This window comes from Mus musculus, chromosome 7 (assembly GCF_000001635.26).
Source record: "Mus musculus strain C57BL/6J chromosome 7, GRCm38.p6 C57BL/6J".
NCBI classification, from domain to species: Eukaryota; Metazoa; Chordata; class Mammalia; order Rodentia; family Muridae; genus Mus; species Mus musculus.
The window spans coordinates 47,587,523-47,612,994 of NC_000073.6; the positions used below are offsets into that span (position 1 = coordinate 47,587,523).

General features: G+C 40.7%; 1 protein-coding gene and 1 pseudogene across 1 annotated transcript; both read right to left on the reverse strand.

The window, feature by feature from the left end:
• Positions 1-1,427: 1,427 nt before the first annotated feature.
• On the reverse strand, positions 1,428-13,850 carry Mrgpra3 (MAS-related GPR, member A3). Its single transcript, NM_153067.2, has 2 exons — positions 13,772-13,850; positions 1,428-2,643 (listed from the first exon to the last, which is right to left on the reverse strand). The coding sequence occupies exons 1-2, from the start codon at positions 13,780-13,782 to the stop codon at positions 1,665-1,667; spliced, it is 990 nt and encodes a 329-aa protein (NP_694707.2). The 5' UTR covers positions 13,783-13,850; the 3' UTR covers positions 1,428-1,664.
• Positions 23,799-24,846, reverse strand: Mrgprc1-ps (MAS-related GPR, member C1, pseudogene; annotated as a pseudogene).

Sequence of the window (25,472 nt, forward strand, 5' to 3'; positions counted from 1 at the left end):
CATCTGTATGACATCTATGCAGGATCTTGTAGGTTTCATAGTCTCTGGTGAGAAGTCTAGTGTAATTTTGATTGGTCTACCTTTATATGTTATTGGACCTTTTTCCCTTACTGATTTTAAAATTCTTTCTTTGTTTTGTGCATTTGATGTTTTGACTATTATGTGATGGGAGGATTTTTTTTTCTGTTCGAATCTACTTGGATTTCTGTAGCCTTCTTGTATGTTTATGTGCATCTCTTTCTTTTTTTAGGGAAGTATTCTTCAATAATTAGGATGAAGGTAATTTTTACTTGTCAAGTTGGGAATCTTCACTCTCTTGTATAGGTATTATCTTTAGGTTTGGTCTTCTCATTGTATCCTGGATTTCCTGGATGCTGTCTGTCATGAACTTTTCACATTTTCATTTTTTTTTTTTTACTGTTTTGTAAATGTTTCCTATGGTATCTTCTGCACATGAGAGTCTGTCTTCCATCTCTTGTATTCTGTTGTTGATGCTTGCATTTATGACTCTTGATTACTTTTTTAGGGTTTCTATCTCCAGGGTTGTCTCCCTTTGTGATTACTTTTTGTTTCTTTTTCCCTTTTTAGATCCTGGATGATTTGTTCAATTCCTTCACCTGTTTGATTGTGCTTTCCTGTATTTCTTTGAGGAATTTTTGTGTTTCCACTTTAAGGGCTTCTACCGGTTTATCTGTGTTCTCCTGTATTACTTTAAGGGAGTTATTTATGTCTTTCTTAAAGTCATCTATCATCACCATCACACCACCACCACCACCACCACCACCACCATCATCATCATCATCATCATCATCATCATCATCATCATCATCATCAGAGGTGACCTTAAATCAGAGTCATGCTTTTCTTGTGTGTTGGACTATCCAGGGCTCACCAAGTTGAGAGAACTAGGTTCTGATGATGCCAAGTAGCCTTGGTTCCCGTTGCTTATGTTTTTGCCCTTGCCTCTTGCCATGTGCTTATCTCTGGTGTTACTTGGTCTTGCTATCTCTGACTGTGGCTTGTCCCTCCTGCAATCCTGTGTGTCAGTAGTCCTGGCAGACCAGTTCTTTCTGGGAAGAATTTGGGTATGGAGAGCTGTGGCACAGGGTCAGCTCCAGGGTGCAGTTGGAAACTGGAAGTATCCTGTCCCAGGCTGCTCCTCTGTTCCTGTGTCCTGAGGGTTCCAGGCATGTCCCTTTAAGCAAAAGTGGTTGTTGTAACTGTGCTCACAGGCTTATCTGCACTCCTGGGAGACAAGCTCTCTTGGTGGTGTTTGGTTATGGAGCACTGTGAAACAGGATCATGTCATGGCTCCTTTGTCTTTACATTCAGGTACAGAAAAATCACAGACAAGAGAGTCATGGTACTGGACCTGGGCTGTTACCATGACAAGAAAAGTTCCAAAGAAACAGCAAGAAAGTTTCAGATGAACTTAGTATGGGAATTTTATTAATGTAAAGAAGGATGCAGAAATTATAGTTTTTGAATAATGCTATTGTTTGGGAGAGGTATAAATACTAAGTCAGTGGAGAGCTTTGGAAGGTGTTGGTGGACCAGTGAGGCATGTCAAGTCAGTAAGCTGAGAGGAGAGTGGACAGTGGTCAAGTGCAGCAGGGCAGTGCTCACTCCAAATCCACCTCTGAAGTCTAGGCAGAGGCTCTTCATCACGGCTCTGCTTTGTTTCTTGACATCTCCACCATGTTTTCAGGTGTCTCAGGAGTGTCCTGCAGGGCTTTCTGGAGAACCATTTTGAGGGTCTGTTTATTCAACCGTTGCCTGAAGGAGCCCACGAAGAAGTAAATAATGGGGTTGGCACAGCTGTTAATAGCAGTTAGGACCAGAAGAGGGCTATAATCTAGTACAAACACACCAGGTGCAATCCAGAATAACAGGAACCAGGTGATGCCCCAGGGCAACCCACAGAGAAGAAAAACCAAAACGGTCAGCATGATGGTCACGAATAATCTGGTAAATTTCATATTCCTAGCACCACAGAACAACCTGGCCAGTAGAGCCAGGGTGGACAGACAGAGGACTACAAACAAAAACATCAGGTATGCTCCGATAAAGATGTCCCATGCCTGACACACAGAGTAATTGAAATAATGGTTATCTAAGTAACCGCAGAAATAACCATCCAGAATGCAGATCAACAGGGACAGGACCCAGATCACAGCACACATGACAGTTGATGTGTGTTCTGGGCGGCGGCAGTGATACCAGATGGGGCACAGGACAGACAGGCAGCGCTCAGTGCTGATGGCACTGAGCATGCTCAGGCCTGTGATATAGAGAACCCTTTTGATAGTGTGAAAACAAAAGGCAAAAATTCCTTTGGGTAGGGTAAACTTGAGAAGATCCACTGTGGAATTTATGATGTGACAGAGAAGGAAGAGGAAGTCAGCCAGGGCCAAGTTTAGGATGTAGACTAAGAAGGCAGTCCTGTGCATGCGGAAGCCAAGGAGCCAGAACACAATCGCATTTCCTGTCAGCCCGACCAGTCCGAAGATGATGATCATCAAGTCTGGGATCAGGGTCTCGATGTCAATACTTCCAGGGATGGTTTCGTTCATTGAATTTGTTGTTGTGGGTGTCATTGTCGAGGCTGAGGTGTTTCGGGCCAGAAACCCTGCACTGGTGTTGCTGGGAACACAAAGAAGAAGTGAGGCCTTTACTATGACCACAACTTTTAATTTCTTTTTTGTTTTTGTTTTCTTTTTTGTGGGGCTTGTTGTTGTTTTTAATTTTGTGTATTGGATATTTTCTTTATTTAAATTTCAAATGTTATTTCCTCCCGGAAACCCCCATCTCATCCTCCCTCCCCCTGCTTCTATGAGGGTGTTCGTCAACCCAGACACCCACTTCCACCTTTCTGCCATCGATTCCCTTACACTGAGGCATCTATAGAACATTCATAGGTTCAAGGACATCTTCTTCCATCCATGCATGACATGACTATCATCTGCTACATATGCATCTGGAGCCACATATACTCCTTTGTAGTCCCTGGGAGTCTGGGAGTTTGGGTGGGGGAGGGTCTTGTTAGTTTATATTTTTTTCATCTTATGGGGCTGCAAACCCCTTCCACTCCCTCAGTCCTTTCTCTAACTCCTCTGTTAGGGACCCTGTGCTCAGTCTAATGGTTGGCTGCTAACATTGGCCTCTGCATTTGTAAGGCTCTGGCATGGCCTCTTAGGAAACATCTACATTAGGTTCCTGTCAGCATGCACTTTTTGCATCCACAATAGCGTCTGAGTTTGGTAACTGTATATGGGATGAATCCCCAGGGGGAACATTCTCTGGGTGACCTTTCCTTTAATGTTTGTTCTACACGTTATCTCCATATTTGCTTTTGTGCGTATTTGGTTCTCCTTCTAAGAAGGACCAAAACACCCACACTTTGGTCTTCCTTCCTGTTGAAGTTCATGTTGTCTGTGAATTTTATTCTGGTTACTTGCAGCTTTTGGGCTAGATTCCACTTACCAGTGAGTACATACCATGTGTGTTCTTTTGTGATTGGGTTACCTCACTCAGGATGATATTTTCTATTTCTATCCACTTGCCTAAGTATTTCATGAATTCCTCATTTTTTATAGCTGAGTTACACTCCATTGTGGAAATATATCATATTTTCTGTATCTACTCCTCTGTTTAGGGAAATCTAGGTTCTTTCCAGCCCTTGGGTATTATAAATAAGGCTGCTATGAAAATAGTAGAGCAGGTGTACTTATTAAATGTTGGAACATCTTCTGGGTATATGCCCATGAGTGGTATTGCTGGATCCTCTGGTAGTACTATGTCCAATTTTCTGAGGAACTACCAAACTGATTTCTTGAGTGGTTGTACCAGGGAGCATTCCGACCAGAAAGGGAGTAGTGTTCCTCTTTCTCCACATCCTCACCAGCATCAGCTGTAACTCATTTGCTACTGAGTTTTTGATTTTACCCATTCTGACTGTTGTGAGGTACACTCTCAGGGTTGTTTTGATTGAACACACCTTTTGTTAAAGATATTTTATTAATACATATTTGTTGGGAATAAGCAAAAGAAACCAATTCTAAGAATTACCATTTCATCTTCAAACTCCATTTAATCATAGACTAAACCCAAGATCCTGGGACCCAGTGGGAGCTGGGGATTTCCCAAAAGACACACAGCTTCCAATAAAAGGAAATGGTTGTGAGAGTCCAGATATCACAGGGGTAACTTCTCCATCTTGCTGGCAGGGTCAAATGAAGTTTCTCTTCCCAGGTCTAGAAACTTACTCCTAACCTGATTGGTGAAAACTCCCTTACTCAACCCCTCATGTCAAAACATGATTGGATAATGCTACAGCCCATTCTTCTCCCCTATCATTAAGGTCCCATTCCTTAAATAATTTGTACAACATTCCTTCAAGGTCGTAGTTCAGCTCTAGGTTCTGTTCTGCAGTCCCATGGACCAGAATCAGCTTGATTACAATATTTTTTGTCATTTGCACTGCTATAGTATTTGAGTTATGTTGGATTTATGTTGGATTTAAGCAGACCACACAACATACTCACTGTATAAGGTGATGATTTTTATTATGAGGTTTTCAGGTGTTTAATGCACTTTTTATGATCATTAATGAATTGTCAGGCTTAGCATGCCTGCAAAGAACAATGGTTTTTGTGTTTCAGGGGAGTTGATAGAGGCTGGCAGAGGACAGGCAACTTATTAATAACCCCAAAGACCAGGAACCCAACCATCTCCTTTGAGCAGTCCCTTAGAATCATCACCTTGGTGTTTTGATTATATGTGGATGGGAGAAAAGCCAGAGAAGAAATATCCAAAGCCAGTAAATATCCAACTTTGAGATGACAGTCAATACTGTAGATTGAGACCATCCAGCTTAAAGAAAGTACAGAAAGTGTGAGGAAAAAATTTTGACAATATGGAAGGGAATGACAGTTGTCTAGGAAGAAAAATCAGAGTCTGGAATATTTCTTTCTTATTTCAGGATTTCATAGAGGACCTCCAGGCCAAATGAGGATGCAGACAGGCACCCAGGAATGAATGCAGAGCTTACTCCTTGTGATCTTGTAAGAGACACTAGCCACTATAATCCCTATGGAATAGAAAACGAAGAAAGTGGAAACCCAGCAAATCTTTTACTTCCCATATGAGCTTAGCAATGTTCAAAGCTAATTTCAGGGCAATAGGTATTTGTCTGTTATATTAAACAATAACTTCAAAAGGAACAAATTATATTTAGATTGTTGACTTGCATATATGGGTTTGTAGAATCCTTGCTTAACATGGACACAAAAACTAAACTTAACCAGACAGAGGAGTAATTTTCTGCTCTTGCTGTGTGAGCCAGTTTTAATACTCATCACTGACCTCTTGCTGTGCTGTTCAAGGCTCTGTCTACTCATATCACTAGAAGACCAAGCTATGATGCCCTTCACCCGTACATAATCTCTTCATGATGCCTGCATAACTACACTCTCCTCCCTTGGTGCTAATCATCATGACATACTCCCATTGTGATGTTCTACAACACTTCACACACCAAGATGGAAATCTCTCCCTCTACACAATCCCACCGTGATGCCCTTTATCAGTACACACTCCTAACATGATGCTATTAATAAATGCAGAAGTCCAACATGATGTTATAAATAACTACACACTCCTACCATGATGTTCTACAACACTGTACACACCAACAAAGTGCTCAATATCTGTACAGAGTTCCAACATGATGCTCTACATCACATGGGGACACAAAGTTAAGTAGATCACTACTCAAGTATTCCTCAGCCCACAGTGTGTGTGGGCCTGTTGCATCAGTCTTTAGTGAAGAAAATGCCTATAGACTTGCCTGCCATTTAATCTGATGGAGACAATTTCTCAATTCTCTCTTGGTTTGTCAAGGTTTGCGTTGAGTTGACAAAAATCACAACCAAAAAAACCAAACCAAACCAAACCAAACCACACCAAACCAAACCAAACCAAACCAAACCAACGAATTATCTGGGACCTTCCTGCATTTCTGCTGATCAGCTGTAATGCTGTCAGGAGTAGTGAGTCCTATAAGGGGCAGGAGGAATAACACCAAACTGTAGATCAAGACAAGGAAAAACTCAGATATACTTTAGATTTACAGAAGAAACAATAGACCCTGACATAGAATGATAAACAAAGGCACAGGAGGTGGGGCACAATTCTCTTTACCTAAGTAGGGCTGCAACCAAAGAAACAAGGTCTATAGGCTGTTTCTCTGCAAAAACAAGGTTTAAGACTCTATTTGGAGGAGCTAGAGAAATTACCCAAGGAGCTATAGGGAACTGCAATCCTATAGGTGGAACAACAATATGAACTAACCAGTACCCGGGAGCTCTTGTCTTTAGCTGCATATGTATCAAAAGATGGTCTAGTCGGCCATCACTGCAAAGAGAGGCCCATTGGACTTGCAAACTTTATATGCCCCAGTACAGGGGAACGCCAGGGCCAAAAAGGGGGAGTGGGTGGGTAGGGGATTGGGGGGGGTGGGTATGGGGGACCTTTGGGATAGCATTGAAAATGTAAATGAGGAAAATACCTAATAAAAAAATAAAATAAAATGTGAAAAAAAAAGACTCTATTTGGACCTGGTTGGTGGTGCCACATTAGATCCCAACACTTGGGAGGCAGAAAATCTCTGTGAGTTCCAGACCAGCATGATCTACACAATGAGTTCTAGGACAACTAGGTTTATACTGAGAATCCTTGTTTCAGAGAGAGAGAGAGAGAGAGAGAGAGAGAGAGAGAGAGAGAGAGAGAGAGAGAGAGAGAGAGAGAAAGAGAGAGAGAATATGAATTTGCATCCCAGAAGCCTGTACTGGGGGAGGGGTCCCCAATATTTCTTGCCTTGCTCACTGTTCCCAAGAAAGTGGATTATATTTTGAGTGGTGGAAAAGTCAAGCCCTTTGGCTTGGGTGACAACATCAAAGATTTTTTTATAACCATGCCCAAATATATCTTGGATGTGAATGTCTACTCTTTCAAGCAGTGTGGATCTAGGATGTTGATTGTTATCTTGGCACAAGATGTACTTGGGCAGAAAGTAGTAACTTCTGAAGATGTAATAAAGCCACACACAAGGGCAGCTGCAGCCTAAATTATGGAGTTCAAGTTTCCCAGTACAAATGCAAGGGATATGGAAAATAAGGTGGTGTGATATATTAAAGAACCGATTAATCCCCAATAACGGAATGTAAGTATACCAAAATTATTGAAATGCCAGATAAATAATTCAATCGCCCAGTGTTAAAAGCTATCCATCCTCTAGGCATATTTGAACAAACTGAGGAAGAGAGGGTGTCAGCTGAAAACATAGGTGAGTGTGTATATGGAGGTGCACTCTTTTAGTCTCAGCTCTCAGGAAGCAGAGGCAAGTGGATCTCTGTGAGTTCAAGTCCAACCTGGTCTACAAAGCAAGTCTTAGATCAGCCAGGGCTAGAAAACAAACTAAAGCAGCAGTAGCAATAGTACCACCACCACCAGCAGCAGCAGCAGCGGCTGTAGCAGCAACAAAACAACACTTGGTGAGAATAATAAGAAACAAGAAAGAGGAGTTCAGCAAGAAAAATCAAACTAAAAACAAAAACTAAAAACCCATAGTACTCAAAATCAAACCCAAACCCAAATGGAAATTTTGAAGCTTAAAGAACATGTTAAGTTAAATCTCAGCAGGAAGGCTGAGCAGCAGGCTACACCATGCAGAAGAGGAGCAGGAACTAAAGACAGGGTTAAGGAAATATAATGTCTATGAAGCAATAAAGAAAAGATAGGTGGATATAACTTCAACTTTTGGGAGCTCTGGGCCACTTTTCAGATATCAAACCTCAGAATTGAAGAGGTTAACCTACTTACAAAGTGAAACAAAAAAAATTGCCTGGAATTCTAAAATGCAGAAACACATGTTCTTTCATCCATTCATTTAACAAAAAGAATCACAGGAAGTGTGGATATCTCTCATGTTAACGAAGATTGCTTTGTGAGAATATTATTCCTTGAAAATGAGAGTAGTAAATCACCCACTCTGTTAGACAGACAGAGCTAAGCAATTCATGGTCACCCACAGAGCACCACAGAATCCCAAGAGATCCTACACCTTAGAGGAAGTAATATAGCTTCAAATACCAGAGTCCAGCAGGAAAGGATTTCACAACAGGAATAGATGAACAGTTGGAAAGTAGTAAGAGTAATGTATTAATTATACCAGAAAGCTTAAAAGACGAGTGTGTGTGTGTGTGTGTGTGTGAGACAGAGAGACAGACAGACAGACAGAGACAGAGAGAGACAGAGAGAAATAGAGACAGAGACAGACAGACAGACACAGACACAGAGAGAGAGGAGAGAGAGAGAGAGAGAGAGAGAGAGAGAGAGAGAGAGAGAGAGAGAGAGAGAGAGAGAGAGAGAGAGAGAGAGGAGATAGGAGATAGAGCATTAAAACCCACCAGTAAAATGATGACATCAAATTACAAGCCTCTGAATATACTCCTCAACAATAACTCAATACTAAACAATTTTAGCTCTCCTTTAGAAAGACATGGAAGGGCAAGATAGAAATGCTGGTTGAGTACAGGAACCATTCCTCAGTTCAAAAATAGAGTCTGAGATTTCAAGTATGAAGACAAAGGGTCTACAAAGTGAAGCAAGGGAGGCAGGAGCAGCCATCCCCATCTCCAAAAGAGGAAACTTAAGTCAAAACTAGTCAGTAGAGAGAAAGTCTTCCATTGCATATTAGTAAAGAGAGTGATCTAAAAGGAAGACACATGGATCAGAACCCACCCCCCAAAAAATTAGTAGTTGGTAAGAGGGAGGAGATCAGCAGGAGCTGGGGGTGTTGAGGGAATGTAATGGAGGTGAATTTGATGAAAATACAATATATACATTATAAAAATGATACGGAAATCCCATTATGTAGCTAATATATTAATAAAAATGGAAATGGAGACTGTAAGGATTGAAAATACATATGCACTAAATGTTGGCACACACAATTTTAAAGCAAATAACTGGATATAAATGATTGATAGGTCCAAGAACAAAAATAGTTGTCGACTTGAATACTCCACCCTCACCAATAAATACATTATCCAGAGAAAGTACTAACAAATTTTAGAGTTAAACTATCCCATAGATCAAAGAGACTTTACATATAGAGAATATTCCATGTGATATCTGTAGAGTACACATGCTTCTCTAAGAGAGATCACAATTTAGGTGACCCATGAAGTCTCTGTGACAAGACTGCTTAAGCAGGACCTCATAATGACAACATCATTTGACAGACCAGTGTGGATGCGGGAAGTCTCACAAGCTGCAACTCATGTACAAGATCCTCTTACTCTAAGAGGCCTGGGATCCTCCCCTCTTGCACACTGAGGAAGCCCTTGTATTGTGTTTATGAATCATCCTACAGGTAAGAGACAAAAACACCTGGGCATGAAAAAAAAATGAGGAGAGAATATGTTCCCTTAGGGGGTAATTCCCCTGTTAGATTATGCAATCCCAAGTCAACAGCTCTAAACACATATCCAATCAAGCAATATTGAATGATCTCGGGATGATGTAAGTATGTGTGTATGTATTTATTCTTGTACGTATTTATATATGTATGTATGTATATGCATATATGCATACATGTGTGTTACAATAATAAAGAAGAGGTTATGGATTTTATGGGGAAGCACATGGGAGGGGGACACATGAGGAGTTGGAGTAGGGAGAGGAGCTGTGGAAATGATGTCCATATAGTACTCATGTATTAAATTGCCAAAAAATTAAATAACCTAATTCTTTACAAATAGAAATAAATTGAAATGGTATCTTTGTCTTTCAAGATTATAGTAGAATAAACCAAGAAACCAATAGCAAAGAAACTATGAAAACTTAAAAGTATGTGGAGATAGAAACTTATCTTGGATAAAGTAACTATTAAGGAAATAAAAAATAAAATTGTCACATGGTCAGCCCTAAAACATACATAGAAGTGACAGTAAATTTCTAGAGATATTTGGGAAGGCTTGGAGAGAGAAAATGGAAGGAGGAAATACAACTAAACCACAATCTCAAATATAAAAATAATATTGAAAAAATAAATGACAAAACATGCTATTTTCAAAATAAATCCTAGAATAATATGAAAATCAAAACAGAGCTTACATAATTTTCACATACTACAAAGGAAATGCTAATTGGTAGGTTATAGCTAGAAGCGCTTTTGTTAAAGATAAGAGCAAGCTAAAACAACTTAAGGATGTACCTCCAAAGTCTTAGAAAAGCAAGAACAAGACAAACTCTAATTGACAGACAGAGGCAATTAAAACCAGTGGGAAGGTCAATGAAGTGAACACTAAAGAACCATACACTGAAGCAATAAGATGAGCTGGTCCTCTGAGAAGCTAAACCAGCATTAGTACCATCAGCCAAACAAACCTAAAGTGACAGATATAAGATTAAATAAAATTAGAGACTAAAGAGAGGGCATAATGACAGAGGATTATTTGGGAATATTTTTAAATAATTATTATCTGATAAATTGGAAAATTTTTGAAGAAATGGATACATTTCCAGACAATATTTAAAATGCAGTAGTTTTATTATATAGCATTAGGAAATGTCTTAGTTAGAGTTGAACTGCTCTGAACAGACAGCATGACCAAGGCAACTCTTATAAGGACAACATTTAATTGGGGATGGCTTAAAGGTTCAGAAGTTCAGTCCATAATCAAGACAGGAACATGGCAGCATCCAAGCAGGCATGGTGCAGGAAGAGCTGAGTTCTACATCTGAAGGCCTAAGGAGAAGACTGGCTTCAAGACAGCTAAGATGAGGGTCTTAAAACCCGTAACCACAGTGACACACTTCCTCCCACAAGGCTACACCTTCTAATAGTGCTACTCTCTGGGCCAAGCATATACAAACTTTCACTGGAAATGTACTAAAGAATAAATCAGGGCAATAGTCATAGTCAGTGAAACAGGAAATTCCTAGTAGTAAGAATATCCACGGTCAGAAAGAATGGAATAGTGAAATAAGCTCAGAGGAAAGAAATTGAAGAAGGCACTTAAAGGTTTGAAAAGATCCATGTCTGTCTATTGTCTGCATCAGTAACGTGTAAATGGATTCAGGGCAGTCTGCAGCGAAGTCCAATTACATTGTTGCAGGAATAGAAATAAAATCCCTGAAGTTCATAGAGAAATGCAAAAGTCCAGAAATGACTACAACAATCCTGAGCAAGAACACTGCTAGAAGCATCACAATGTCTGGTTTCAAATGGTAATACTGACCTGTACCAATGAACCAAGAGTGACAACAGCCCAAGAAATAGAAAATGGAGACCAGTGTTGTAGATTAGAGGATATAATTGTAAAACCACACAGCTGCTTCCATCTGACCCTCAACAAAATGAAGTAATATGGCCAGTTCAGGAAACAATGCAATTAAAAATGAAATTCACAGGTAGAAGATTGAAACTACCCCTATCTCTCATGCTGCAGAAAATCAATTAAAATGATCATCCAGGCCAAACGAATATCACTAATGCAATAAACAGGAATGGATGCTGTTGAGGGCACAGTGAAAACAGATCCCTTGACTACTGGAGGGAATATTAGTTACTGCAGCCAGTCAGTGTGGCTATCATTCAAAAAGTAGATCTAAAATTGCCATAGGCTCCACATAGGCTGCTTTTGGGTATATAGCTCAAGAAATCAAAGTCAGTATAAATATAGACAATTATAACAACTATAGTTATAGTTATGTTTATTGTAGTCTTATTCACAATAGTCAAATTATGGAAGCAACCTACATGCTCATAAAAGAATGTATGGATTATGGATAAATGAAATACAAGCACACACTCATGCATGCACACATACAAACACACACACACACACACACACACACACACACACACACACACACACACACACCAGTTTCATTCAGCTATATAGGAAATAATAAGGGGCTGGAATATGGCTCAGTGGATCAAGTGCTTGGGTTCAGATTCCTACTTCCGTTGTACAAAGCCAGGGAGATGGTTCAGTGGGTAGTGCACTTGTCCTGCAACCATTAGGAGTGGAGTTCAGATCTCCAGAACCTACTTCTAAGTTGAGTAGCTGCATAAGCACCCTGTAATCCAAGCACTTGGGAGACAGAAACAAGCAATGCTGGCTGATTTTATGTGAACCTAAAACAAGCTGAAAGGAGGGAACCTCAAAAATGCCTCCATAAGATCCAGTTGTAGGGCATTTTCTTAATTAATGACTGATGGGGATGGGCCCAGCTCATTGTTGTAGTGCCACCCCTGGGCTTGTGGCCCCCTACAAGGGCTTTGCATTGGTTTTGGCCTCCAGTTCCCTGCCCTGCTAAAGTTCCTGTCAGCACTGTTTCTGATGATGAACTGTTATACAGAACTGAGAGCAAAACAAACCATTTCCTACCCACGATGCATTTCCCTACCCAAGTCGTTTTTGGTCATGGTTTCATCACAGCAATAGTCACCCAAAGTAAGACCCTAATTGTTCCCCAGAGGGAGCTGGCAAGCCAGATTATTGGGAATTGGACTAGCTCTAGGATTAGTGAGAGACCCTGACCCAATCAATCAAGTTTTTGTGGGGAGTGTGATCAAGGAAGTTCCCTTTTTTTCTACTTCTAAGCTACACTCACCTGTGCATAAGCAATGGCATTATTTCAGATTGAGGAACATTGAGGGTATTGGAGAAATGAAAAATATCCCACACGACAGTACAATTTGGGATTGTTTAGGAGATGGAGCAGAAGAGCAAGAGGTGGGAGGGAAGAGAGGGTGGTGAAGGTATCAACTGCATCCAGGTACTGCATTTACATATGAAACATCATTAGCAAAATCAGTTATTCTGCAAGATTTATACGTCCTGATGAAAAAGATAGCTGTTTAAATCTGTGTCCTAGAGGAGATGGTTGTTTATTCAGCTGCTATGTTGCTTCCATACTTTAATTAATTTCTTGTCTTCATATCCTTGAACTTTACTGACAGTTTTAAGGAGAATTGGACTGGTCTGCATTTCCTATCATTCCTCTCCCTGTTTTAAAATCAATGCTGTTGTAGCTTTATTAGTGTCTTTCAGAGAACTCACAATCTCTTGACATTTATAAAGCTGTGTCTTTCTTTTCCTGATGGTTGAGCATTTGTGGGGACACACTCCTTTTTTCATTTTTCTTTGGCATGGACATACCTCCTCCCTGCTTGGTGTCTAATTTGTGATGTTGAATGGGCATCTACTGCTGACCCTAAGCAGTCAGGGCCTGCTTTCTGTTTCTCTTGATAGCTGGGCTGTCCCTTTTCTGTGAATTTGGGTGGGGTAGCTGACTAGGCTCTGTTGTTTTTCCAAGAACAATGGTTGATGTCTGCAACCCAACAGAGCAAGAGGATGTGTGCTGAAGTTACCTCAGGTCTGCTGGAATACTGTGTGCATTCTCTGGTCATAAGGTTCTCTGATTTGAGCTCATCTGTTGAGCATATCAGTAGTAAAAGCTTTAGTGGTAAGGAGATCAGGATGGAGTCTGATGAATATTAGCTAGCAGCTTCTAACCATTCACTGTTCAGTCTGTCTGCACTAATCTCACCAAAAGGGATTGGACTATGCTCATTTTTCATCTCCTGGTCCTAATTACAACTTCAATATGCTGCCCCAAATATCGAGTTATGTGGATATAAGCACATAAAAGATGTAACTATAGATTCAGAAATAAGTTGTAGATAGAATCTTACCTTTCTCCCATTCCTCTTGCTGGATGTAGCTTGCTGGCTTGTGTAGAAGGAAGGATACAGTCACTACAGAATATTTCTTTGCTCTGAAGAAGTGCATTTAAACGTTGAGAGGAAATAAAGGTTATCAATACCCCAGACAGACCTGCGATTTCCTTCTCAGAATCCTATTGGCAAGTGTGAGTGTAGGGTCTGTTACATCATATTTCTCTTGAGACATTTTTCAATCTCTGCTTTTGCTATGCATTTATCTCTCAACTTGCACTCATCACTACTCCACTGTCTTTCCTCCTGTAAGTGATTGTTGCTTGGAGTTTCCTGCCACCTGGACAATAATGCCAAGTAAAGTGAGGAGTGTCCTTAAGTGCTCAATAGGGAAGGAACAAAGTCTCTATCTTTTGCTTCATACTCCCAACGACCTAGCTTTCCTCGTATCTGTTAAAGCATCAATGTTGGTATATTTCCAGATTCTTACAAATATCACAGAAATGCATCAAAGGAAAGGCTAATGTCTCATGTCTTTAATCCCAGCACTCGGGAGGCAGAGGCAGGTGGATTTCTGAGTTTGAGACCAGTCTGGTCTACAGAGTGAGTTCCAGGACAGCCAGAGCATACCCAGAAACCCTGTCTCAAAAATCAGGAGCCAGAATAAAATTAATTCTTGTTAAGGGATCCTAAGTCACCTTATCCACTTGATGCTGAGAGAAGTGCAGACATCTGTAGAGTCCAGGGCACCACCCACTTCAAAGCCATATCTGATACTCAGGCTAAGCTCTTCATGATTGCCACACTCTGTGGCCTGACAGCCTCAGAGTTCCTCAAGGACGGTTTCTTCCATGTTTCTTTTCCTCAAGAATGTAGAGCAGAACCATCTGGGGAAGCAGCTTGAGGGTTTGCTGATTCGGCTGCTATTTTGAGTGCCAGTAAAATAAGTTATGATGTCTATGCAGTGGTTATCAGGGCAGGACAAGCAAACCAATGAGCTTACAGAGGAATGAGCTATAATAAGTTTGATCTTACAACCTAAGGAGCCTTGGTGCAATTTTGTGAGCTCCAAGACAGGATTATGAGGACTAGAGACAGGGTGGTCACATGGATCCTGGTTAGTTGCATAAGTGAAACACACAGTCAGGTCAGAATCTACAGAAAACCACAAATAAGAATGTTAGAAATGTGAAGATACAGAAATAAAGTGCTTCAAGACCTGCATAAGACTGCAGCAGTCAACACTCCAGGAGGGGAAGGGGAGGCAACCCACCCCTAGTTGAAGAATTACAGGCAGACAATGCTTCTGAGTTGTGGAATAGGCTTTCTACAGGGACAAGATCCCAAGACATTTTGCCCATGTCTAAGTGATCAGCTTTATACATACACTTTTGGGATTCAGTAGGTTTCTTATGTAAAAAAAATCATGAAATATGTGCAGTTTCTATTCTATGCTATTGCTGTGAAGAGACACCATGACCCAGGTAACACTTAGAAAACATCTAATAGGGGGTTTTGGTTACAGCTTTTAGTGTGTTAGTCCTTGATTATCTTATAGCAGACAGGCATAGAGCTGGATCAGTAGCTGTGAGTTTTACAATCATTATCTGTAGTCAGGCAACAGGCAGAGACATGGTGGAGACAGAGAGAGAGAGAGAGAGAGAGAGAGAGAGAGAGAGAGAGAGAGAGAGAGAGAGAGAGAGAGAGAGAGAGATGGGGTGGTAGCAAGAGAGACAGAGAGAGAAAAAGACAGAAATAAAGACAAAGAGAGACAGATAGAAACAGAGAGACACACAGAAATAGAGAAATACCGACAGAGACAAACGCGACAGAGACACACAGTCAAAAAGATAGACAGACAGGAAGACACACACACACACACACACAAAACACACACATACAGACATTCATGTGTGGGCCTTTGAAACATCAAAATCCATAACCAAGTGACACACTTCTACCAAAAAAAGCCATACCTCCCATTTCTTCTCAGGTAGTTCTACTCTATGTTGACAAAGCATTAAAATATATGAGTCTCTCATGTCCCTTCTAATTTAAACTAACACATATAGAAGATGACATTAACTAGAGATGGGGAATGTGTGCAGCACACTGCATGAGTAGGAGAGGTGGAGGGAACTGTTTAATAACAAAAATACATTGCCCTCATATATGAAATTCTCAACCTTGCCATTGCAAAGAAATGAAATCCTTAACACAATGGAAAATCCTAACACTCAGATAGGAAGTCATAATGGTTACCTTACAAGATGTTCAGCCACAGGTATGTGGGACAAAGCAAGGCACATTGGATGATGTGTATCTGGCTAGTATCATGGTCCTGGATCGAGCAAGGCATGAAATGGTGCTGAGTGTGGATGTGAAATAAAGAAATTGAAAACTTTCTCCAGGAAATTTCTGCCCTGAAATCACAAAGATAAGAAGGGAAGCCTGGCCAGGGTTAGGATGCAGATGGAGAAGGCATTTCTGATTATCCAGAAGCCCACATCCGAACACAACTGCATTTTCTGCTAGCCAAGCTCAGGCACTGATGCTCGGCACACACTAATCAGGGTCTTTATTTCTGCTGATTCAGAGATGACTTGGTATCATTTTAAATTTTATTTAGTCATGTGCTTTTTTCATTGTCCCCATCTTACCTATAGGAAAGTAGAGATGCAAGGCAGTTCAGAAATGGTTCCAGGCTATCTCAGCTAGTGTTTTACTGCTGTGAACAGACATCACAAACATGGCAACTCTCATAAGGACAACATTTAACTGGGGCTGGCTTCCAGGTTCAGAGGTTCAGTCCATTATTATTAAGGAGGAAACATCTACCTCTGTTGTGCCCTGTGTAGTGGACAATAATCTGCCTGAAGGATATGCAACTACTGTCTTCTAATATGTGTGATTCTGAAATGGCTGTTCACACACATTAGAAGAAAGAAGGGAGATTTGGAACCTATCAAGAACATTTGTGCAGGAAATAGGAACAGTGCTTGAGTGGAATACAAAGGCAGACTTTAGGGTCTTGGATGGCTTCCTATCCCTGAAAAGCCCTGCTCCGTCCAGACTGCCCAGGCCTCAGCAGGACAGAAGGCTGTGAGTGAAAGGTAGCAGGAACCTTGACCTATCAAGGCTGAATGCATGCATCTCTCATGTGCTCCCCTGGTGTCTGCAACACTGCTTAGGTTGAGGAGGATGTGGAGGAAAAGCCACAACTTCTGTTATTGTCTTGCAGGGAGCACTGGTCTGCTTTGAGCTACTTCTGTTAGAAACTGTTCTCATAACCTCGACCATATACCTGATGAAAAGCAATTTGTGAGTGGTAAGATTTTTTTCTTTTGACTCGAAATTTGAAAGAGTAGTGTCTATCATGAATTAGATGGTGGGATTGCTTGTCTTTTCTTCTAGCCAGAGCTGTCCTATGTCATGTAGCACTAAGAGAAGTCATGCATAAGCATGACTCTGATTCTACATCAGAATGTCCCCGTGACTCCATAGCCTTAAACACAACATTCAGATTTCTTCTGAGTCTTCCCTGACTGTGTAATGAGTGGTGTGAACTGGAGTTAGCATAGAAAATGGCACTGGCTTTGGGGTCCTTGAGGCTGATAGCTTAGAACAGTTACTGTGGAAAGTACAAATGTTGCATGTCTAGACCAGATCCAAATTCTGTTGGGCTGCATTAATCTTTCCTATTAACCATTCATCGCACATCTCTGTACTTGTCTTATCCTCCTCAACATTAGATCTTAATACCCTAACATGCCATGCATTTCCACCAAGTTGAAGGCTAAGAATGCTATTAGAGAACACTTTACACCTATAGGAGTGATTTCCTCCTTGGACTTAACGTGCCTAAATGAGGTTTCCATTGGCATTTAAAAATTTTATTCATGGCTTTTTCCCTGCCCCCTGTAATTTTTTTTTTTTACTGTAGAACTCTCAGGAAGCTGTTTCTAAATAGGATCATTGTATTTGGGGCAATTCGAACCTGTGCTCTTGAGCCATAGACCTCATATGTGGCTCAGGATAAGCTTTCTCATGTTCCTTTGATGTCAGAGTCGTGTTTTGTGTGAGTGATGGAAGGAGCTGTCTTTATCTACAGTTGTTACTTGATGCTGTATGACTCATATATATTCTCTTGGTGATTTTGCTTCTTAAAATAGTTTGTTGTATTTATGGAACGATCCATAGCTTCAGCCATATATGTAGTAGAGTGCCGTAGACCCTCTGGGTCCCTGTGTCTGCATGGAACGGGTCTCTTGGGCAGGTGGGCAAAGCGTAGGATTAATTGACAAACAGATGCACACAGGAGAGGTGTTGAATCTGAATGTATTGTCAGGTCAAGCATCAGACTATTTTATAGTACAGAGAATATCAGGGATTGCAAGTCACATCAGGCAAGATACATTGAAGTTTTCCATATATCAAGGGAATGACTGAGAAAGGAATTTCAGGAACTAGATAAATGTTTACAATGGAGATTAGCAGTCCTGCCTAGGAGCAGCCTAGTGACAGGCAAGAATTTCACACTTTAGTGTTAATAGAACCAGGGGGTTTTTACTCTTGGCAGGCCTCAAGAATAATGTAGTGTCACGGACCCCTAAATTCCTAGGCCTTTCTAATTCTTATCTTGTCTGGAGAATCTCCATTTATCAGGAGAGTATATCAACTTGCTCTTGGCATGGAATGTAGCCTGTACTAAAGATTTCTATCTCAGTGAGATTCCCAGGCTCTTTCTGCAGACCAGTTGAGCTAATGGCCTCGTGTATTGTAATGCTTAATTAGTTACTGAATAGGTTAAACTTCCTTGCTGTTATCTGGGATCTTGGAACACTGGGGGAGACTTTAGCTATGTCAGAATTCAATCTTAAAAAGCACTTATAATAGGGTAAGATTAATAGAGAGCACGTGGATCCATACACTAGACTAATGCGGGAATGGAAAATTAATTTATGGGTTAGAGAGGACGCCAGACTCCAGGAGGGAGTTTCTGTGAAACACTTTTCCTCATGGGCAGCTTCCAAGCCTCCGCCTGTCAAGCTAACTTGACTGGAGAGCATGACAGTAGAGAATGGCCTCATTGGCCATTAATGAGAGGATAGGTCCTTTCTCCTGTGAAGGCTCAATGCCCCAGTATAGAGGAATGCTATGGCAGGGTGGTGGGAGTAGGGGTGTGGATAGAGGAGCACCCTTACAGAAACAGCAGGAGGAGATGGGATAGGGAGTTTCTTCAGGGGAAACTAGGAAAGGGGATATCAATTGAAATGTAAATAAATAGAATATCCAATAAAAAAAAGAAAAAAAATATTTTTTTTATAAAGGGATTATGCCAGGGCCTAAATATCTTTAAATTGCCTTCCAATAGGCCAGGCATCAAGGATACCCAAATGTAAAAAAAACACATTCACTTTCTGGAGGCTCATGTAAAACTGAATTTTCTCCCATTAGCAAATGCAGTATTTAAGAAATCCTGCCCCTTTATAGCCCACAAGTTCAGGTGAAAATAAGAATAAAGTTGTGTAAAGTAAGGTACAGAGTAAGTATGAATGGGGAGGCAAATGTCTTTGGAACTTCTGTTTCCTGGCTTACAGTTGGAATTTGCTCTCTTGGCCTGTCTAACTCTTTTCTCCTTGGTTTCCGACTTGGTCTTCAGACTAGTGTCCTAGTCTTTTGTGTTGTGATAAAGCACTGACCAAAAGCAACATGGACAGGAGAAGGTATATTTCACTTTATAGGTTGGGTCTATATTCAATGAAGCCAGGAAAGGAGCCAAGCAGGGACCCAGAAGTAGGAATGGAAGCAGAAACCAAGACAGGGGTGTTGTTCACTGGCTTGTTCTCTGTAGCTTGCTGTGCTTGCTTTCTTATACACCCCTGGACTGCCTGCTCAGGGGTGGCACCATCCACAGTGGGCATGGCTCTCCCACATCATTCATTGATTAAGAACATGCCCCACAAGCAATCCCACATATCAGTTTGGTGGAGACAATTTTCAATCAAGGTTTCCTCTTCCTAGAGGACCCTAGTTTGTGTCAACTTGACAAAAGCTAACCAGAACAGCTAGAGAATGGGTTAAGATTAACACTGCCCTTTGCATGATAGATAACATCTTAGTGAAACTACAGGCTGTGCTGTTTGAGCAATCAACTGTCAATCAGACCTTTGTGCCAAGAGATATGACTCATGAAGTCTTGATAGTGCTTTAAAATGTAGGGGCAAGGTTGGATGCACTCTCTAAGATACAGGTATTCACTGAGTCCTGCTATCCTCCACAAAGTATCTTCAGTGATACAGTGCACAGCTGTGAACCAGTCTTGAGAGGCTACATTCTATTGGAGGAAAACTGGCAAATCCTGCAAGTCTCTCTAGTTTATCCATCTGTGTTTTTCCTGGCTTTCTGATCCATGACTACTTTGTTTTCAAGTCTCTGACATGTTTTCCATCTGTCACTTTGCATCTCATTCTCTTCAGTAGGACAACAGAAACAGTTAGGGGAAGGTAAGTGTGTTCTTATAACTCCACTTCTCTCTATAGTATCCCGAAGCATCATTTACTATGTTCTCTACCTTTGCTCCTGTTACACTACATGAAGCACCCCTGATTCCATTAAGGCCATTCTTATAAGAGAGCAGGACATTGGAGCTTGAAGACTCATTCAGAGGATATTGCAGGTTTGTCACAGGCCACAGTTACCCACATTAAAGTGCTGTATTACTTGCTGCTTTGGGTAAGTGGAAGAATTAACATTCATGCACGTTTCTCATTTCCTGGCTTCTTCTGTTTACTTTCATTGGCTGGTCCAAAGAAATGTGTGCATGTATTCAGCAAATGGCGGTTCCCGAACACACATAGAGAAACAAGTATTTTCAGGTGGAGTTGGAGAGAATAGACAATGATGAACACAATGATGACCCATAGTTATGATTTCCAAATTTATATCTCTAAAAGCACACTTTAGTCTCTGGCAAGCTTGTTTCTCTCTGGTTGTGTTTGGATTTCAACTCTTTTGTAAAAACTTACTAGGAATGCACAGCCTCTAACAACACAGTGATTGTGTATGGTTTCTATATGTCAGGAATCAGATTCCATCTTAACTAGAGCTTCTTTTCAAGGACTTATAAGGATATACTCAAGGAGTTGACTGCGACCATGTGTCTCATTTTAGTCTTAGGGTCTTTTATTAACCTACTGGCTGTCATCAGAACCTAGTCCACATCACAACATAGCCACCTGTTCCAGAAAGACAACAGCCAAGTGTATCTGGGACTTCCTGTCTTACAGCCAGACTCTCTGAAATTCCATTTATCATCCTCCATTGTCTTCCTTCTGTCATTTCTCACTCTTCCTTAGCTCAATCCACTGCAGCCACAATGGCTTCACTTTTACTCTTCTCACACTCTGAACATCTGTTGTTTCCTACCCTCCTTACAGGATCCAGTTTCTATCTTTGCCCTGTTTAGTCTCAGTTTTTGCTGAGAGTTCAGCCACTTGTTGATCTAATACATTTCCTGCTATTGCCCTGGTCACTGACCTAATCATTGCCTAACATTCTACTCAACATTTTGTGTTCATTTTATTGGTTCCATGTGAGGCATTTGCTTTCCTGAGTTTTAATGAGGAAAGCCACTGTAAACATTCTTGTACAATGATTAATTGTATAACATAAATTTTAATATTTCTGGATCATATACTTAAATTTAAGATTATTAAGTTAAATGATTACATATCAATCTTAGAATTTTTATTTTTTATTTTTTAGTGTGTGCATATCATGTGTGTATTTTTATGATTAGGTTACCTCACTCAAGATGATATCCTCCAGATTCATTCATTTGTCTAAGAATTTCATAAACTCATTGTTTTTAATAGCTGAGTAGACCTCCATTGTGTAAATGTACCACATTTTCTGTATCCATTCCTCTGTTAAGGGAAATTCGGGTTCTTTCCTGCTTATAGCTATGATAAATAAGTCTGCTATGAACATAGTGGGGCATGTATCCTTATTACATGGTGGAGCATCTTCTGGGTAATTGTCCAGGAGTGGTGTTGCTGGATCTTCTATGTCCAATTTTCTGAGGAACTCCTACACTGGTTTCCAGTGTGGTTGTTCCAGATGGCAGTCCCACTAGCAAGGGAGGAGTGTTTCTCTTTCTCCACATCCTTGCCAGCATCTGTTGTCACATGAACTTTAGATTTTATCCAATCTGAGTGGCATGAGGTGGAATCTCAGGGTTGTTTTGATATGCATTTCCCTGATGACTAAGGATGTTGAACATTTCTTTAGGTGCTTCTCAGCCATTTGGTATTCCTCACTTGAGAATTCTTATTTAGCTATGTACCTCATTTTTTAATCAGGTTATTTGGTTCTCTGGAGTCTAACTTCTTGAGTTCTCTGTATATATTTGATATTAACCTTCTATTGGATGTAGGATTGGTAAAGAACTTTTACCAATTTGTTAGTTGCCATTTTGTCCTATTGACAGTGTCCTTTACCTTACAGAAGCTTTGCAATTTTATGAGGTCCCATTTGTCAGTTCTTGATCTTAGAGCAGAAGCTATTGTTGTTCTAATCAGGAAATCTCCCCTGTGACATGTATTTGAGGCTCTTCCCTACTTTCTTTTCTGTTAATTTCAGTGTATGTAGTTTTATGTGGAGTTCCCTGATCCACTTGAACTTGATCTTTGTACAAGGAGATAATAATGTACCAATTTTCATTCTTCTACCTTCTCACTGCCAGTTGAACCATGTTGAAAATAATGCTGTCTTATTTCTAACTGTTTCAGCTCCTTTGTCAAATATCAAGTGACCATATGTGTATGCGTTCATTTATGGTTCTTCAGTTCTATTTCCAGATGTCTCTCAACATAGGAATGGATACAGAAAATGTGGTAATTTGCACAGTGGATTACTACTTAGCTGTTAAAAACATTGAATTCATTAAATTCTTAGGCAGTGGAATGAAGTAGAAAATATTATCCTGCACAAGGTAACACAATTACAAAAGAACACACATGGTATGCTGATAAGTGGATACTAGCTCAGAGGCTCAGAATACCCAAGATACAATTCATAGACAACATGAAGCTCAAGAAGAAGACCAAAGTATGGATACATTGGTCCCTCTTATGAGGGGAAACAAAATATCCTTGGAAGGTTATGCAGAGGGAAGTTATGGAGCAGAGGCTGAAGGAAAGGCCATCCAGTGACTGCCCCACCTGGGGATCCATCCCATATACTGTCACCAAACTAAAAAATTATTGTGGATGACAGCATGTATTTGTTGACAGAAGCCTGATATAGTAGTTTCTTGAGAGGCTGGGCCAGTGCTGATAAATACAGAAATGGATGCTCATAGCCATCTATTGTACTGAGCACAAAGTTCCCAATGGAGGAGCTAGAGGAAGGAACTCAGGTGCTGAAGGGGTTTGTAGCCCCATAGGGTGAACAAGAATATGAACTAACCAGTACCCCCAGATCTCCCACGGACTAAACCACTGACCAAAGAGTACACATGGAGGGATCCATGGATACTGTTGCATGTGTATCAGAGAATGGCCTTGTAGCTCATCAATGGGAAGAGAGACACTTTGTCCTATGAAGTCCCTATACTTCAGTGTAGGGGAATGCCAGGGATAGGAAGTGGGAGTGGGTGGGTGGTGTACAGGGGGAGGGCAATTAGGGGTTTTCAGAGGGAAAATCAGGAAAAGGGATAACATTTGAAATTTAAATAAAAAATATTTAAGAAAAAACAAAAAGTGAAAAAAAAGTGAAAAAAAGTGTTCAATTATGGGAGTGGGCGTGTTGAGGAGCAATGTGGGAGGGGGAAGGGAAGAGGGGGCTTTTGGAGGGGAAACTAGGAAAGGGGATAACATTTGAAATTTAAATAAAGAAAATATGTAATAAAATATAATAAAATAAAAAAAATTTCTGGAGTTATTTGAGAAATTCATTGACAAGGCCAAGAATGTTGGAGAAATTCTTATTTATGACTACTTTGAGAAGTATAAGAAAATTGGATAAAAAATAATCAATTGAAAGCAGTGCAATCACTGAGGGGTTTCTGAGAGAAGATTAAGTTAATGTTGTTTTGACTCTCAAAAATGCTTTCTGACATCTCAGTGGTTTTCTGAAGATGGCTGGCTGTATATTCATGCTCCTCAGGAGTGTCCTCCAGAGCCCTCTTAAGAATAGTTTGGAGGGATTAATGCTTTCTAAGAGGCCTAAAGGAGCCTACAATGAAGTAAATGATGGGGTTGTTATAGCTGTTTACACAGGGCAGGACTGAAGTAACTTGGTAATTGTGACAAGAGGGATGATGCAAATGAACCCCAAACCAGTATAACAGGAACAAGTAAAGCCCAAGAGGCAGGCCAGAGATGAGGTGACCATCACTGTGAGAGCGATGGTAACATACAGCCTGGACAGGGGTTTCCTCCTGGAGCCACAGAGGATCCTCAGCAGTAGGGCCAGACTGGACACAGAGTGAAGCATAAATAAAAATTCAGAAATGCAGTTATAGTAAAGTCAACCTTTTTCCTCAAATGATGATGAGCCTCACCCAGGAATACTGAGAAGAACCAATGGAGGATGCCCATGAGAAAGTACAGAACCCAGATTAGGGCACATATGATAGCTGACATGTTTCTTGGGTGGTGGTAGTGGTACCAGATTGGCCACAATACAGACAGGCAGTGCTCCATGCTAATAGCACTGAGAACGTTCTGTCCTGCGATATAAGGAATGATTGCTGTATTGCCTAAGATATCTTTGCTTAATTTATGGGCATAGATGAAGTCAATGATCCGTAGCAGAAATTCAATGAAATCGCAGCCGAGGAAGAAGGAGTCTGCCAGAGCCAGATTGAGGACATAGACTGAGATGGCTTTCCTGGGCATGCTGAATTCCAGGAGCCAGAGTACAATGGTGCTTCCTCCTAGTTCCACCAGGACAGTGATGAGGACCAGAAAGGACAGAGTCAGGATTGGACTGCATTTGGAATGACCAGTTTCATTCAGTGGTGTAGATTCTGTGTTGTGGGATGAGATGGTTGGATCCATGCTCACAAATCTTCCAGTGGTGTCTCTGAGAACACAGACCATATTTGATCACCTTAACATTGACCCTTCTTCTGGTGATCATCATATAATATAGATATTATTGTCAATATGGCTTAATAAAATCATTTATAAGTAAAAGGAGAGTAACATGACCACATGGATCAAGAATTCTAGACTGTGGATTCAAAATCAGAGCTTGTGTATACTCTATAGCCTGGCTCATACTTCCTGTGTATAACTGAGGACCTTTTAATCACATGGAAATGATTCCCTTCTCTCATGGTCAGGGTTGGATCCATTTCCTGCTCTTCCATAACCCCAGAAAATGAAGGATCAGATTTGCCTCCCCAGGGCTTAAAGTAGCACAGGAAAGATGAAGATATCAGGGTTTTGTTGAGGTATATTAAGGGAATGATACTTCCACATGGTCAAAAGAATGGATTCTGAGTTATACACCTAAGTCTGAGTCGAGACATGACACTGGTCTATGCAACAGATTAAAGATCACATGCATTAACCTCCTCCCTTGAGATGACCAAGCTGCACCTGTCAGTCACCTGGCCAGGGGATTGCTAAGGTGGCAGAAGGAATGACAACTCTCTCATCTTTCACAGGAGTTCCACCTTCTATGCAGCCATCTCTGACCTTCCTTC